Source organism: Salvelinus fontinalis, chromosome 26, assembly GCF_029448725.1.
Source record: "Salvelinus fontinalis isolate EN_2023a chromosome 26, ASM2944872v1, whole genome shotgun sequence".
Classification (NCBI taxonomy): Eukaryota; Metazoa; Chordata; class Actinopteri; order Salmoniformes; family Salmonidae; genus Salvelinus; species Salvelinus fontinalis.
In genome coordinates, this window is record NC_074690.1 from 10,172,876 (window position 1) to 10,190,150 (window position 17,275).

Genomic DNA, 17,275 nt, shown 5'->3' on the forward strand with positions numbered 1-17,275 from the left:
AAAACACCCCTAAGCTAGACTAGCCTACTTCAACAACAGCTACCTAACTAACCAAAAATACAGTGGGTGGTGAGCCCAGTTCTAACTAGTGTTCTTAGACAAAGTATTCCTACGGGTAGTGTATGCCCATGGGCGACTTGTCTTGGTACCCCCTTTTCCCACCATCAAACAAACAGTCAAACACCATAACAAAACAATACTCACAGGATAACAGACAAAGTGACATGTAGTTGCATAACACAAGAGATCTAGAGCAAGATTGCATGACAGAGAGATCGAGCTCCAGAGAGAACAACTGACAGGGTTTTTAAACCAAGGGAAAGGGGATGTGATTGGGTTATGGAAACAGGAGGAGGTGTGTCTTCTGATTAGCGACTGATTGGTGACTGATTGGGGAATGATGATTGCCACCTGTGAGGGGAGAAGGAGAGAAAAGAAATACACACACAGGATACACACACACAGGATACCTGTATCCGTAACAGCTGGTGTCAGACTACATCAACTGACTTCCTACTATTATGACACAAACAGATCATTGATTAGTAACTGATCCTATGTTGTGTATTGCAGGAATGAGCAGTACTATGAGGCCATCATGGGCATCTGGAATCAGCTATACATCAACATCAAGAGCCTCATCTCCTGGCAGTACTGTGTTAAAGACATCAACCACATTAACTCTCTCACCCTCACCATGGTAAGGCCTTACACAAGACTACCACTTACACAGCGGCCCGCATCTGCTATATGTACTATACAGCATCTGTCACATAATACAATAGTACTGTACTCACAATATGAACAGGGAACAAAGGTTTTAGGAAGCAAATATCCTACATTACCATTTGGAGATAAGATCTATTAACTTATGTTTTAGAAATGTCAAGTGTTGGTCTTATTTATATGTTATTGTTTAACTCTAACATCTCAATATTTTTCCTCCACAACAAGAAGTAAGTACAGTTGAAGTTGGAAGTTTACATACACCTTAGCCAAATACATTTAAACTCAGTTACTCACAATTACTGACATTTAATCCTAGTAAAAATCCCCTGTCTTATGTCAGTTAGGATCACTACTTTATTTTAAGAATGTGAAATGTCAGAATAGTAGTAGAGAGAATGATTTATTTCAGCTTTTCTTTCTTTCATCACATTCCCAGTGGGTCTGAAGTTTACATACACTCAGTTTTTGGTAGCATTGCCTTTAAATTGTTTAACTTGGGTCAAACGTTTCGGGTAGCCTTCCACAAGCTTCCCACAATAAGTTGGGTGAATTTTGGCCCATTCCTCCTGACATAGCTGATGTAACTGAGTCAGGTTAGTAGGCCTCCTAACTCGCACACACTTTTTCAGTTCTGTCCACAAATGTTCGATAGGATTGAGGTCATGGCTTTGTGATGGCCACTCCAATACATTGACTTTGTTGTCCTTAAGTCATTTTTCCACAACTTTGGAAGTATGCTTGGGGTCATTGTCCATTTGGAAGACCCATTTACGGCCAAGCTTTAACTTCCTGACTGATGTCTTGAGATGTTGCTTTAATATATCCACATAATATCTCTTCCTCATGATGCCATCTATTTTGTGAAGTGCACCAAGTTTAACGATGGTCATTATGACCAAAAAGTTATATTTTTGTTCAATCAGACCAGAGGACATTTCTCCAAAAAGTTAGATCTTTGTCCCCATGTGCAGTTGCAAACCGTAGTCTGGCTTTTTTATGGGGGTTTTGGAGCTGTGGCTTCTTCCTTGCTGAGTGGCCTTTCAGGTTATGTCGATATAAGACTTGTTTTACTGTGGATATAGATACTTTTGCACCCGTTTCCACCAGCATCTTCACAAGGTGCTGTTGTTCTGGGATTGATTTGCACTTTTCACACCAAAGTACGTTCATCTCTAGGAAACAGAACGCATCTCCTTCCTGAGCGGTATGACGGCTGCGTGGTCCCATGGTGTTTATACTTGCGTACTATTGTTTGTAGAGATGAACGTGGTACTTTCAGGCATTTGGAAATTGCTCCCAAGGATGAACCAGTTTTGTGGAGGTCTACAATTTTTTTCAGAGGTCTTGGCTGATTTATTTAGATTTTCCCATGATGTCACGCAAAGAGGCACTGAGTTTGAAGGTAGGCCTTGAAATATATCCACAGGTACACCTCCAATTGACTTAAATGATGTCAATTAGCCTATCAGAAGCTACTAAAGCCATGAGGTCAATTTCTGGAATTTTCTAAGCTTTTTAAAGGCACAGTCAACTTAGTGTATGTAAACTTCTGACCCACTGGAATTGTGATACAGTGAAATAATCTGTCTGTAAACAATTGTTGGAAAAATGACTTGTGTCATGCACAAAGTAGATGTCCTAACCGACTTGCCAAAACTGTTGTTTATTAACAAGAAATTTGTGGAGTGGTTGAAAAACAAGTTTTAATGACTCCAACATAAGTGTATTTAAACTTCCGACTTCAACTGTATATGTTTAATAAGCGTTCTCTCTCCCCTTGGTGGTCTTTAAGAGTAGTCTTCTTATCCCACAGTAGTTGTACATCTCACTCTTCCTTCCTCTCTGTCACGCTCTCTCCTAGCTGTCCCAGTTGCGTCCTGAGGAGTACCGGAACATCATAAAGAGTCTGGAGACTCACTACCAGGAGTTCCTCCGCAACAGCCATGGCTCCGAGATGTTTGGAGAGGATGAGAAGAAGAAGATGGAGGGCCAGTATGCTGGAGCCCAGACCCACTACGACACACTGGTCATAGGGCTGCCTACATATAGTGAGTCCTAGGGCACCTTGTCTACCCAGTGGAGCTTCTTAGATGGCTGATGCCTTCCCTGTCTACACTGAAAACTACATAAGTTCAATAGAAATCATAGAGTCAGGGAGCTTTAGAGAATGAATTTAATCATTGAAATAGGACACTGTGACCCCAATTGCTACAGATGTTTGCCAAGAAATCACTCGGATTATCTTCGATATAGGTTACTACATTAATATGTTATGCTACTGGATTTGATGCCACTAAATTCAAATTGGTTCCATTTCATTTCACAGATCAATCCAAAGTGGAGGTGGTCAAGCAGGAGGTGGTCAAGCAGGTGGTCCAGCATGAGCCGCCCATCAAGGCGGAGACGACCAATACCTTGCAGGCCTCTACCCTCAGCCTGACCCTGCTTAGTGACCTCCACGCCCTCAGACGCAGGCTGGAGCTGGCCGAGTCCGGCCTTAGCCACCACCTCCATGTTCCCCTGGGGGAGAACAGTGTGCAGGAGTGCTCACAGCGTCTCCTAAAGCTGGAGGTATGCAACTACATCAACAACAGAGGCATTCAATAGAGAAAATAGGCCTGTGAATTTTTTTTACAATCTTTGCATTTCTTTCTCCTGTCTTTAATGTAGTATCTGAGATAACATGACTGGATAGGCGATAGCAATGAAGGGAACCTGTGTGGTCAATCCTATTCAATTGTGTATTTCTCTTTGAATAATCTTGATAATCCTAAACGCAACCTATTGTACATGATGGACTAACCCTTGATCCTGGTTCTCAGAGCATACACCATGATCTGGACGGGGTGCGTGATGAGTACCTGAGGCTAAGGGAGAGGGTCCTCAGGCAGCTGGAAGGGACAGCAGCAGACTCAGAGCAGGCCAAGTTCCTCAGGAAAGAGCTGGACCTCCTCAACCAGAAACTGGGAGATCTGCAGGGACTATCCTCTGCCTACCTCCAGAGGTACGGCTCTCACAGGAGCTCCTACCTTCTAGTCTTCTTCCTATGTTAAGAAATGGTTGCGGAAACATACTGGATAGCAAATGTTTGTTGGGGGTATGTGTCACCTGTGTGAAATGGTTATAGTTTGTTGTGGTGTTGTTTCATGTTTCACTGTTGAGATGGTGTTGTAACGTGGTGCGTGGGTCTGCTTTCCCTGTGTAGACTGTCATATCTGCGGAACTTGCTCCAGAGCCTCCTCCAGGCGGAGGATGTCATCAAGGTCCACGAGGCCCGTCTGACTGAGAAGGAGACCACCTCCCTGGATCTCAACGAGGTGGAGCACTACAGATCCACCCTCAAGGTCAGATAAATCATCAGTTACAACTGCTGTCAATTCATACCTTTCAATCCATGTTTAGTGCGTACATTATGGAGTGCTGGGACCGTTAGACTCTGAACGGCCTAATATAAACAAATATATGATGCTTCTGGGTTGTTGTGTGGTCTGCTGCACAATGGCCATGTCGGTGATGGCATTGCAAAGGGGAGTGTATTTCAACTAGGAGAGTGTCAGTGTTTTTCCTGATGTCTGTTTTTTTCTGTTGTCTGCCCCTACAGCAAATGAAGTCTGAACTGGAACAGAAGAGAGACTTGCAGAAGGCCATGGAGAGTGACCTGGTCAATGCAGTGCACGTGAACAGTCAGATCTCAGCCTCTTTCCACAAGTGTGATGTGGACCTGTCCAAATACGCTGACCTGGTGGGTCAGATGTCTGACCGCTGGCGACGCATTCAGACCCAGATTGACAGCAGGTGAGGGCACTTAGATCTCTAACATACACTTCTCACATACACTCTTACAAACTCTTCTAAACACACACAGCAAATTTTCCTGTGTTAAATCAACACTGACAGTGTTCAATTTAACACTGGCCCAGTGTCTATACGGGTCCACACTTTAGAGTGTTAAATGAACACAGTGCTTAGTGCTGATGTGCTGATAAGCTTAGTGCTGATGTTAGGTAATTAACACTTTCAGTGTTATGCAATAACACCATATATAGTATTTTTAACACTAGGAAGTGTATATAGTTTGTACCAATGGTGTTATGCAATAACACCTCATACTATTTTTAACCATCACAGCAAGAGATCTGTATCTCTTGACTAGGCCATTCAGTGTTGGGTTAAGGAAATACTATAATATTTACTAGTCTTTACTGCAACATGCTCTTGTGAGCATTTATAGACTTCAAAACTGGCAGTAGACATTCTCCAACTTAAATTAACATAACCATAGACCACAAACGGTACAATACTTAAATCAATCAATTGAATGTGTTTATAAAGCCCTTTTTACATTAGCAGAAAACTAAACTAAAACCCTAAACAGCAAGCAATGCAGCTGTAGAAGCATGGTGTCTAGGAAAAACTCCCTAGAATGGCACTTCCACTCACTGGTGGCAAAATATTACGAATTGGAAGCCATGTTGCCACTAAGCCATGCCTGGACTATAATTTCCCAGTGTGCCTTGACTTTTTGAGTGATTTGTAGAGTTACCACACATGACTATATTTGTTAGTGACAGAGACATGGTTGTTAAATTAGAACATTCTTTGTTCTGTGGACTTTACCAATTGAGTTTCTACTGTATGTTATCATAAAAATGTAACTGTTTATGACAATACATGACATATCATAAGGCCTTACTTTGAAGGCCATGTTTTACCCTAACACAGTGGTGTTAGGACTCTACTGGTTTACAGGCCACATTTAGTGATGTAATGTTTGATACAGTGTGCCGATGCTTGTATCACTTTATCAGAAGCACGTGATCAATGACGTCCAAGGCTTTGTTTTGTCAAACAACCACCTGATTGGTATTGGTTTCGGTAGAAGACAAAATTGGTACTGTGTCCACGCACAATGCTCTACGACATCATCTATACTAATTTGTCTGTTCTAAATTCATTTGACCAGCAAGTGCCACTAGTGTACAACGTGTTGATCATAGCTTCGCGTAATGAACCTTTTTTCGACACAATTGGCCAGAAATGCTAAATGCTTCAGGAACCTTTATTTCCCCGTCACTAACTACATCAGGCCTCCAAGTCACATTATGCTGGCTTGCAAAATGATATGTATTTCCTATTGGAATCTGGACAGAGTTAGGACAACCAACAGTTTGAATTTGTATTCACCCGCGACCTGCATTCAGAACGACTGTCAGTCTTGGGAACTTTGATAAAGGAGACAACCTAAACCATTTCAACTGGAACAACTAATTCAGTTACAGGTGCAATAAATCTAACTAACTAAAATGTATGTTATTTATCTTTGTGTGCCATAAGATTAATCAATCAATGTATATGCAAAAACACGTATTAAAAACAATCCCAAAAAATGGAGCTGCAGCAGAGCATGCTGGAAAATAAAGATGGCCGTGGTTTTGATGGGAGTGTTTTATTCTCCACAGAGTAAAACTGTCTCAATCACACTCAACACTGGTTATTAACACCAACACTGGGGTACTTTTACACCACTGAGTGTTCATTTAACTTCTGAATCAACACTAGAAATGTTAGACTGAAAGATCTCGCTAGGTAAGACTGGCCAATTTGCTGTGCCGTGAAATCACTCTCATATCCAGTTCTGATGTTTCATAATAATTGCTTCTATGCACTAGTAGGGGATCCATCACACTCAGCTTCCTTGCATTCCATAGTCTTCTTTTTGCTGGTAGTCAGCAACTCAATTGACCATGGGACTGACTCTCCTTTTTCTTCTCTCTCTCTCCCTCTCTCCTTTTCTCCATCCCTCTCTAATCAGAGTGTGGGACCTGGAGAAGCAGGAGAAACAGCTAAGACATTTCCAGCAGAGCAGTGGAGTGGTAGACCAGTGGATAGACAATGCTAAACAGCGCCAGGACACCCTGCAGGCAGCCAAGTTCAGCGACATCCAGGCCCTCATGGAGCACCTCAACCAACAGAAGGTAGGCCACTGCACAGCCCCCCCCCCCCCCCCAATTTTTTCCCCCAAAATGGTGTCGTACAATTCTGTACAGCACAGAGACTAACTGGTTGTTTCAGGTATGATTGATAGATCGATAGATCGATAGATTGATAGAAGCCGTGTATGTTTGATGGACAGGTGTTGCACAGTGAGATCAAAGGAAAGAAGGAGAAGGTGGAGAATGTACAGAAGGATGCGGACACCTGCGCTGCCTCCATCAAGGTGAATGTCAACTTTTCACAACCTCTCTCAACACCTTGAATTTGGTTGTCACTAACAGTATCTTACCAGTTTGCATATCACATCGCCAACTAAAACCGTATCATACTGTATGTAGCATGTAGAATAAAATAAAAACGAAATGCTTGTGTTCATACGTGGTTCTACATCATTCCAGGACTATGAACTGCAGCTGGCCTCCTACAGTGCTGGACTGGAGACCCTGCTGAACATCCCCATTAAGAGAACCATGCTCCAGTCCCCTGCCACTGTGGTCAGAGAAGAGGTAATGAACCAGCCTGTCCAACAGGGGGCAGTATACAGTGTTATAAAGATTTCAGGGCCCGTATATATAAAGCGTCTCAGAGTAGGATCAGTTTTGCTGTTTAGAGCAGTGTGTGTGTGTGTGTGTGTGGGGGGGGGGGGGGGGGTTGGTTATGTTATGCGGGGCCTGGTCTTTTTTCTTTTCTTTTTCAAATGAGCCCTGTAATTACAAAGATGCACATCAAGTACACATATGAAATGCAAAGCAGGAATACAGAACACTATCATCATAGAAAACACATTCTTCATCACCCTGGTAATCACCCTGGTAATGTGGATAAAGGAGTTCATGAGCCTGAGGTGGCATAATGCCAGTCATAATACCCTACAGCTATTAAAGTGGTGTTAATCCCAGTGTGGTAATCCTTGTTTTTTGGATTGATTTGCTATTAGGCTCTATTAAAAAAGGTGCTATCTGGAACCTTAAAGGGTTCTTCGGCTGTCCCCATAGGAGAACCCTTTTTGGTTCCAGCTAGAACCCTTTTGGTTCCAGGTATAATTGTTTGCCTTCAATGTAAAACCCTTTCCACAGAGGGTTCTACATGGAACCCAAAAGGGTTCTACCTGGAACTAAAATGGTTGCTCCTATGGGGACAGCCATAGAACCCTTTTTTCTAAGTGTACATAGTAGTTACTCCATTATCATTTTTTACACTAATTTAAGTCTATAACTGCTTGTTTGTCTATTAAATCTAACTGTACCCCACCAGGCAACTGGCCTCCAGTCTCGCTACATAGAGCTCCTGACCCGCTCCAGTGACTATTACAAGTTCCTGGGGGAGATGTTGAAAAACATGGAGGAACTGAAGGTAAGTGCATAATGGCAGAATCATAAAAATAATGTGTTTGCCATATGTAGCATATGAGTTTCCTCCAAATGATTCATTTCCGGAAGTGATATGACTTTCCTTGGTTATGATAGTTAGGTTAATCTGATCCTAGTTTTTAAGGGCAACTACTTTTCATTGCGACTATTATCTCATTGTGACTCTTCTATTTTCCCCCCTCAGATAAGGAACACCAAGATCGAGCTTCTGCAGGAGGAGCTGAGGCGTCTGAAGGATAACATCCAGGACCGCAGCGAGAAGAACCGTTCCTTAGAGGATGCCCTGTCCAGCTATAAACTAGAGCTCTCACAGTCTAAAGAACAGCTCATCTCCATGGAGGAGGTGAAGAGGACCACAGCCATGCAGGCCAGCGTGGCCAGGGAGAGCCTGGACACCACCAGCAGCCAGCTGACTGAGCTCAGTGACAAGCTGGCCCGCCTCACCTACCAGCTGGATGAGGAGAAGAGGAAGAGGAGGCTGGCCGAGGAGCGCTATACGAGCCAGCAGGAAGAGTACGAGGCAGCCGTGCGCCGGCGCCAGAAGGAGCTGGACGAGGTCAACTGGTCCAAGATTGACCTGGAGAAAGCGGTGAAGGACAAGGAGCGTGAGCTGGAGAGGCTCAGGATGCAGCTGGAAGAGGAGGCCACGAGGAGGCGCGGGGCGGAGCAGGATATCTCTAAGGTAAGAACGCAGTGCAACCAGGAGATTAGTAACCTTAAGCAAAACTATGAGTCGGAGATACATGTCACCAAGACCACCATCCTCAAGGCTTCTCAGCAGAAACAAGAGGACATGGCCGAGCTCAAACTGCAGTGTGAAAGACTAGAAGCTGATAAGAGTGATCTTGAAGGGGAGCTGAGGAGTTTGAGACTATCTGTGACTCAGACTGAGGATATGAGGAGGAAGGCAGAGGAGGAGGCCCACCAGCAGAGGTCTAAGGGGACGGAGGAGTCAAGAAGGAGGAGAGAGCTGGAGATACAGTTCCAGACCCTGGTCACCCAGAGAGGAGAAGAGGAGCTAAGGCAGAAAGAAGCATTGGCCGAGGCCACCAGGAGCAGCCAGGAAAAGAGCAGGCAGATCAGCCTGCTCACATACAACTTAGATGAGGAGGGCAAGAGTAGGAGTGCCCTAGAGATAGAGGTCACCAAGCTGAGGCAGTCCTACACTGAACTGCAGACCAGTAAGACCACCTCGCGGGAGGTCATCAACAAGCTCAAAAGCTCAGAACAGGAGATACACCTGGTCCGAGTGGAGCTCGAAAAGCAGACCAATGAGAAGACCAAGGCTGAGATGATGTCCACCAGTCTTCAGAGCCGCATCCGGGACATGCAGGTCATGGTGAACAGTCTGGAAGCCGAGGTGGAGAAGCAGAAGAGAACCACCCAGGATGAGTTCACCCACAGGAAGAGGATAGAGTCTGAGCTGAAGAAGATGACGCAGAGCTGCAGAGAACACACCACCACCATCAACACCCTCCGGGCCAGGCAGGAAGAGGTGTCCACCTCAGAAAGGAAGTATGAGCAGGAGCTCCGACCTCTCCAGGAGGCTCTGGACAAGAGCCTGCGGGTGCACACAGCTACCACGGATCGCCTGGGTCAGGTATCCGCAGAGCTAAAGGCACTCCAACAGCAGCTCCTACAGGAGCATGCAAAGGTCCGTGAGGTCAATCTCCGCAACGAGAGCCTCTACAAAACCATTGAGGAGAAGAGCCGGCTGCTCAATGATGCCACCACAGAAATCGAGAAACTCCAGTGCCTGACCCAGAAGCTGACCAAGGAGAGGCTGAGGCTGGAAGAGGAAATGAGAGGAGTAAAGCAGGAGAAAGAGCAACTGAAACTTGACAGAGATAGTGTGGATGGAGAGAGCACATCCCAGATCTCTTCCCTGCATGTCCAGCTCCAGAGCAGCAGCAGGATGACACTGGAACTTCAAGCGCTCATCAAGGACATGGCCAAGGAGAGGGAAAAACTCAAATCGGATTTAGACAAAGTCCAAAAGCAATCATTTGAGGTATTTTGATTGATCTGAGGGGTCAATTCCAAATAATTCCAACTAATTCCAACAACTCTGCATGAATCACTGGCACTAGGAGGATCAAGTTATTTACATGATTAATTAATGTTTTCTCTTATTATTTTTTTTCATCTCAAACTTTTGCATGAGAAAATTTCTTTGCTTTTGTTCACTCAAATAACAATTTCATTGTTGTTAACAATTAATAACTATTACTCAACTATGAAATATTCATTCATTATTAATAATTCCTAAACTAACTGGCTAAATTCTCTAAGTATTTAGTCAATAATTTAATTGTTTTCTCAGAGGACCAATGTTCACCACCTGACTGGTTCCATGGTTTGCACTGCACTCACTCACGATATCTATAGTAAATTAAGGCTCTACATTTGCTGGTTGCTGGAAATTTGCTAACAATAGTGTTCATCTTTCTTCCCTCAATATTTTTACCAGAAGGGGAGAGGGTAACTTTTTTAATCTGTAATGATTTATACAGTCTTTATCCATACAGTTTTTTTAAACATGGGAGTGTGTTGACCAATATGTCTTATTTTCTCTTTCCCTTCCAGACCTCCATGATGGTGCAGCAGTCTCAGAACCACTACACTGAGATCCTGTCTGAGAGGGACACCCTTCTGATCAAGTTGAAGCAGCTGGAACAGGACAAGACCCGCCAGGGTCGCTACGAAGAGGAACTGAACCGCGTCAAGGTCTCCCTTGAGACTGAGCTCCGCAACAAACAGCGTCTCCAGGAAGAAAGAGACAAGATCCACAAGGACTTTACATACTGGAAGAGCCAGTATGAACTGAAGGAGGGGCAGATGAGGCAATGTGACTCAGACAAGGACAAGATGGAGAGGGAGAGGCTCTCCCTGAAGAGCGATTTGGAGCGAATGATGGTGGAGCTGAGGACTGTGGAGGAGAGGTATAAGGGCAGGCTGCAAAGCTCACAGAAGGAAGTGTCGGATCTGGCCCTGAAGAGAGATTCCCTGGAAAGGGAGCTGAGGAGGCTGCAGCAAAGGCCTGACTCCACGAGCATCCAGACCCAGACGGACGAGAAAGTGGTCACTGTGGATCCGTCCAAACTGGTGTTTGATGGGGTTCGCCGAAAGGTCACCGCCCACCAGCTGTGTGATTGCGGCATCATCAGCAAGGCCACCCTGGAGCAGCTGCTGAAGGGAAAGAGGACCGTGGAGGATGTGGCATTGGACATCCAGCTCAGCCTCAAGGGAACAGGTGTCATTGCAGGGATGGTCAGAGGCCCCCAGGGCAGGATGTCCATCACTGAAGCCAAGACCAAGAACCTGCTCAGCCAAGAGAGCGCCATCATGCTACTGGAGGCCCAAGCTGCCACCGGCCACATCATGGACCCAAAATTCAACGAGAAGATGTCAGTTGATGCTGCCTGCTCCAGAGGGGTGGTGGACACAGACGATAGAGACACCCTGATGACAGCTGAAGCAGCCGGCACAGGCTTCAAAGACCCATACACCGGAAAGCTGCTGTCCATCGGACAGGCTCTAAAGCAAAACCGTCTGGACAAGAAGACAGCCCTCCGTTTGCTGCAGGCTCAGGAGTCCGTTGGCGGCATCCTGGACCCCGTTCTGAGTGTGTTCCTGCCCAAAGACCTTGCGCTTGATCGCAACCTGATCGACGAAGACCTCTACAGGGCTCTGAACAAGAAACCTGCGTGCTATCTGGACCCAATCACTGAGGAGGAGATCAGCTACAGTGATCTGAGGCTGAAGTGTAGGATGGAGCCCGCCTCTGGCCTGCTGCTCCTTCCAGTTCCAGAGAAGCCCATGACCGTGCAGGGTCTCAGGGGAGAGGTGTCCGTCACAGAGCTGATCAACTCCAACCTGCTGTCTGAGACCGATGTGCAGAAGCTGAACCAGGGAAAGCTCAGCAGCAAGGAAATTGAGGACAAGCTCAAGAACTACCTGCATGGTTCTACCTGTATTGCGGGGATCTATGATGAGGCAAACAACAGGATTATGACCATCTACCAGGCCATGAAGGAAGGTCTGCTCAGACGAGGAACCACCCTGGAACTTCTGGAAGCCCAGGCTGCCTCCGGCTTTGTGATCGACCCTATCAACAATGTCTGCATGAATGTGGAGGAGGCCTGGAAGAGAGGCCTTGTGGGCAAAGAGTTCAAGGACAAGCTGATGTCTGCAGAGAAAGCAGTCACTGGATACAAAGACCCCCACACTGGCAACATCATCTCCCTCTTCCAAGCCATCGAGAAGGAACTGATTGAGAAGGGCCATGGGATCAGGCTTCTAGAGGCTCAGATCGCCAGTGGTGGCATCATCGACCCCAAGGAGAGCCACCGTATCGATGTAGACATTGCCTACAAGAGGGGCTACTTTGACGAGGAAATGAATGAGATCCTGACCTACGAAGGAGACGACACCAAGGGCTTCTTTGACCCCAACACCCAGGAGAACCTGACCTATCTGCAGCTGAAGGAGAGGTGTATCACCGACCCCAAGACTGGTCTGGTTCTTCTGCCTTTGAGGGACAAGACCAATCCTCAGCAGATTGGTCAGCAGAGCAGCCAGAAGAACATCATCCGTAAGAGGAGGGTAGTGATCGTAGACCCTGACACTGGAAAAGAGATGACCGTGAGGGAAGCCTACCATAAGGAGCTCATCGACTACGACACCTTTCTGGATCTCTCAGAGCAGGAGTGTGAGTGGGAGGAGATCACAATCAGAGCTTCTGATGGTTCAGCCCGTATGGTGGTGGTGGACAGGAAGACAGGCACACAGTATGACATCCAGGACTCCCTGGACCGCGGCATCATCGACCAGACCTCCCTAGATCAGTATCGTTTAGGAACCCTGACTCTGACCCAGTTCGCAGACCTCATCACCAGCAAGAGCAGCCTGAGCGAGCTGTCAATCACCGCCAGCAACATGGAGGATGTGGCCACCTGCAGCAGTCCCACCCAGGCCTGCCCTTCTTCCCCCACCGTACGCAAGCGCTTCAACAGCATATCCATCACCTTCTCCCCAACAGATGAGTTTGATGAAGGGAGCCCCATAGCGGCCATCTTTGACATGGAGACAATGGAGAAGATCACCATCCCGGAGGCTCTACGGAGAGGCATAGTTGATGCCATTACAGCTCAGAAGCTTTTGGAGGCCCAGGCCTGTACTGGAGGCATCATCAACCCCACCAATGGCCAGCGGCTTAACCTGCAGGATGCCGTCCACCAAGGTCTCATCGATGATGACATGGCCACCAAGCTGAAGCCAGCCCAGAAAGCCTTCGTGGGCTTCGAGGATGTGAAGACTAAGAGGAAGATGTCTGTGGTCGAGGCCATGAAGGGGAAATGGCTGCCCTACGAGGCTGGCACGAGGTTCATGGAATTCCAGTATCTGACAGGAGGGCTTTTAGAACCCGGCAAGGGACAGAAAACCAGCATTGAGGCGGCCATCCGGAGGGGCTGGCTGGATGGGAGAGGAGCACAGAAGCTTCAGGACACAAGGAGCCATACCAAGAACCTGACCTGCCCCAAAACCAAGCTGAAGATCTCCTACAAGGAGGCCATGGACAGCTGCATGGTGGAGGAAGGCAATGGCATGAAGATGCTCCAGGCTTCCTCCATGTCCAGCAAGGGCATTAGCAGCCCTTACAACGTGTCCAACCCAGGCTCCCGTTCGGGCTCCAGGGCTGGCTCACTGGCCACCTCTCGTACCGGGTCCAGGAGTGGCTCCCGCAGGGGCAGTGTGGATTACTCCTCCAGCTACAGCACCTTCACCACTTCTGCCTCCAACACCTTAAGCGTCAACTCAAAGTTCTAATATTAAGACACACATATAGGGAAAGAGGGTGTGGAGTAGAGTTGTTTTTGGGTCTGAAAATTAAAGCCTGGTCTTACCCAAGCCCAATGAGCTGAACCACAAGCTCAGGCCCGGTCCGACATCATAGAAATGATATGAACCCAAACCCCCCAAAAAAGCTAGATTTCTAGAAGACATCATATTGATTTAAACTGGTGTTGGGAACGATGCGGCGGAAACGGTAGGCAGCGGAGTGAGGAGACGAGGAAACAGCCCTTGTCTTAGAAAAGCCAGGAGAGAGGAAAACTCACCTTTGGCCTAGTTATGATCAACTGAATTCTGCAAATATTGGCATTAAGTAGGCTATAGGCTAATGCAATTGAAGGCTTGTATTACATTTTTGCTTATGGAAACTCCAAAAGTCATATCCAACCATTGGCCTATAATACATTTAAAGCAATAGCCAAGGGTGGTCAACTTGATGATATTTTCAGCACCGTTTGGATTGGGACAGTGCCTTCGCGTTGCTTTGAGACAAGCGTAGGGATTTGTTTTCACTGAATCTCCGTTTGGATATTTGTTTACAATTAGGCTGGGAAAATGTTAGCTAAATTGAGGTGAGTGCTCATGCATGTTATATAGCTTAACAAGTGGATTTTGCTCTTCACTCCCATAGTAACCTAAACCCTGTGACTTGTCTGATAATCAATCAATGTTATTTTGTTTCACTGAATCTGTATAATTGGTTGATCTCTGGCTGGGCAAATAAGTGGAGGTGGTAGCTCATTTATTTGTTTGCTCATCTGTCACTGATCAGCAACATTTTGCATGCAATTATGTAGCCTAAATCAAGTTCATATTTTGCACTTGACTCTTGTATAGGCAACTCCAAAAGCCTGCAGAGGTTATGAAATATGAACACGAGACTCACATGCTTTTGAAAATATTGATTGCTATTATTTTCTATTGGTATCGTGATGAATAAAGTGTTATTATTATTATCATCATTATCAGGCCTGGTAGGCTATAGTAAACGTATATAGTCTATTCACCATCGAGATGAGAGCACGTCCTGTTTTAGCTGCTTTAGCGCAATTTACATCAATATATAATCTCAGTCATTCATTCCTGTCATTACACAGCATACAAGTCATTCATGGCCTTAAATACAATCAGGCATTTTATTTTGAAAATGAAGTAACAAAGGGAGCCTTGAATAATTAAACAATACATCTAGAAATTAAACCATTTTTAATCTAACACCTGTTTGTCACACAAATACGCATGCAGCGCTCGGTCCTACCCTCCTAGTTCTTCATCATTATAAAACGTAAGCCTAGTAGAGGGAGGGGGAGAGATATTTTTAGAGAGAGAGCAGTAGTAGAAGCCAAGGTGCGCTAGTAGTCACGAAGACACGCACGATCCCAAAAACTTTTTTACACAGTGCGGCAAGTCCGAACCTCGTCCGGCCTGAATAAATTCTCAGAACTTCATGTCGGGTTTGGGTTGAAAATGACCACTCTAGTGTGGGGTAGATGTGATGTGGCACATTTGTTATGGTTGAGAGGGAAAGTGGGTTAGATGGGGTAGAATTTGTGATGTGGTATATCTTTGATTGGGTCGGGTTTGGGCTGAAAATGGAAACTCTAGTGTGGAGTAGATGGGGGTAGATGTGATGGGGCACATTTGTTATGGTTGAGGAGAGGGAAAGTGGGTTAGATAGGGTAGAATTTGTGATGTGGTATATCTTTAATTGATTGATTGTGTTTAGTTTATGTTTTGTGCTGTTAGCTAAACCTGGTTTGGGGGTATAAAGGTTGAACATATTCAACTGTTTGATGGATAACAGTTTGTTAAAATGAAATCTAATATCCATGTAAATGTTTAGATTTTTTTTTACTTGAAAATACATGTAGTATTGAAATATATAACGTTTTACCAAATGTTTTGTTGTTATGTAAAGGGAATATCTTACTGCTTCAATGTCCTTGACTCACAGCATCTATTCTACAATGTCTACAATATTAATTTATCTGACTTTTATTTTGCTTTAATATCACTCAATCACTGGCAAACATTTGCTGATCTGATTCTGGTTTTCAAGCAATCCTTTGAAGTAAAAATGAATGTACTTGACAATGATTTACGCCTTACAACACAATGTCCAATGGTACTGAATTACAAAACAAGTAATAAACCATTATGAATTTACCCGTTGAATAGATTTTATGTAATGATATATTTTGTATTCCAAACAATTGAAAAATAAAAGTTAATTTCCCAACACTGTCTTTTGTAAGTGTCATGTAGATATTGTTTAAAGTCCATCATTAGTCTATGGAGCTTTAAGAAGCATGAAAATAGGGAGAACATGCTCTCAACTATGATGATAATGCAATAGTGGGTTCACTCACTGACGTTTTGTCGAAGCTTGTGCTCTTCACAAACTCAATGGGGTTGTTGAAGACCATGTCCCATACCGTTCACACTGTTCTAAAGCATTTTTACTGTGTACATTTACCACACACAATCATAACTCACATAAAGGTACAACTGCAAATTAGCAATATAATGAAAATTAACACAGTCATTTCATGAGATGATATAGTAACATAAAGTTGTCTTAGAGGACAGCAACACAGGAATATCAGTGTGTGTGTGCGCTAATGCCTGGCTTTAGTTTGGACAGAGTCAATCATTAAGCAGGTCACTCCTTCAGTAACCAAGGTCCACCACTCACAAAGTGCTGTTATGTAAGCCAGATTCCACTGTCCTTAGGCCAGGTGCCAAACAATTGAATCATCATGTACCTTTGTACTACTACACAATACGAGGTACAGTCACTGTCCTCCAATGGTGTTGAAATGTGTGCTTCTGAAACCCTATGGTGACTGAAAGTGACTAACTTACTCTATAGAAATGACCTGTCCTTACAACTTATTGTCACGACTCATATTACATGAACATATCACTCCCAAGTTTCAACTCATGCACTTTCTTTGCTTTCTGCCATTCCATGTCCACATGTCACGTAGCCTAGGGCAGTGTTTTCCAATTCAAGTCTACCCCCAACAGCACAGATTGTCCATTATATTGACCAGATACTCAAGTAGCCGCTCTTACAATTACAATAAATGTCTTAAAAATGAAGGCAAGGGCCTCCCGGGTGGCGCAGTGGTCTAGGGCACTGCATCGCAGCGCTAGCTGTGCCACCAGAGTCTCTGGGTTCGCGCCCAGGCTCTGTCGCAGCCGGCCGCGGCCGGGGGGTCCGTGGGGCGACGCACAATTGGCCTAGCGTCGTCCGGGTTAGGGAGGGTTTGGCCTGTAGGGATATCCTTGTCTCATCGCGCTCCAGCGACTCCTGTGGCGCGCCG

At 45.3% G+C, this 17,275-nt stretch overlaps 1 protein-coding gene across 2 annotated transcripts in view; it reads left to right on the forward strand.

Annotated features, from left to right (window-relative positions):
* LOC129823627 (desmoplakin-A-like) overlaps positions 1–16,187 on the forward strand; it is a 29,517-nt gene extending 13,330 nt beyond the window's left edge. The window contains exons 13-24 of one of the 2 annotated variants that reach the window (XM_055882484.1): positions 574–700; positions 2,591–2,777; positions 3,056–3,300; positions 3,552–3,733; positions 3,935–4,073; positions 4,331–4,524; positions 6,542–6,704; positions 6,863–6,946; positions 7,122–7,229; positions 7,978–8,076; positions 8,278–10,104; positions 10,680–16,187. In XM_055882484.1, coding sequence (XP_055738459.1) covers positions 574–700; positions 2,591–2,777; positions 3,056–3,300; positions 3,552–3,733; positions 3,935–4,073; positions 4,331–4,524; positions 6,542–6,704; positions 6,863–6,946; positions 7,122–7,229; positions 7,978–8,076; positions 8,278–10,104; positions 10,680–13,922 — 6,598 coding nt within the window. In that variant the 3' untranslated portion in view covers positions 13,923–16,187. The remainder of the gene's footprint in view (positions 1–573; positions 701–2,590; positions 2,778–3,055; positions 3,301–3,551; positions 3,734–3,934; positions 4,074–4,330; positions 4,525–6,541; positions 6,705–6,862; positions 6,947–7,121; positions 7,230–7,977; positions 8,077–8,277; positions 10,105–10,679) is intronic. The other variant, XM_055882483.1, reaches the window with a different exon arrangement.
* The last annotated feature ends 1,088 nt before the right edge of the window (positions 16,188–17,275 follow it).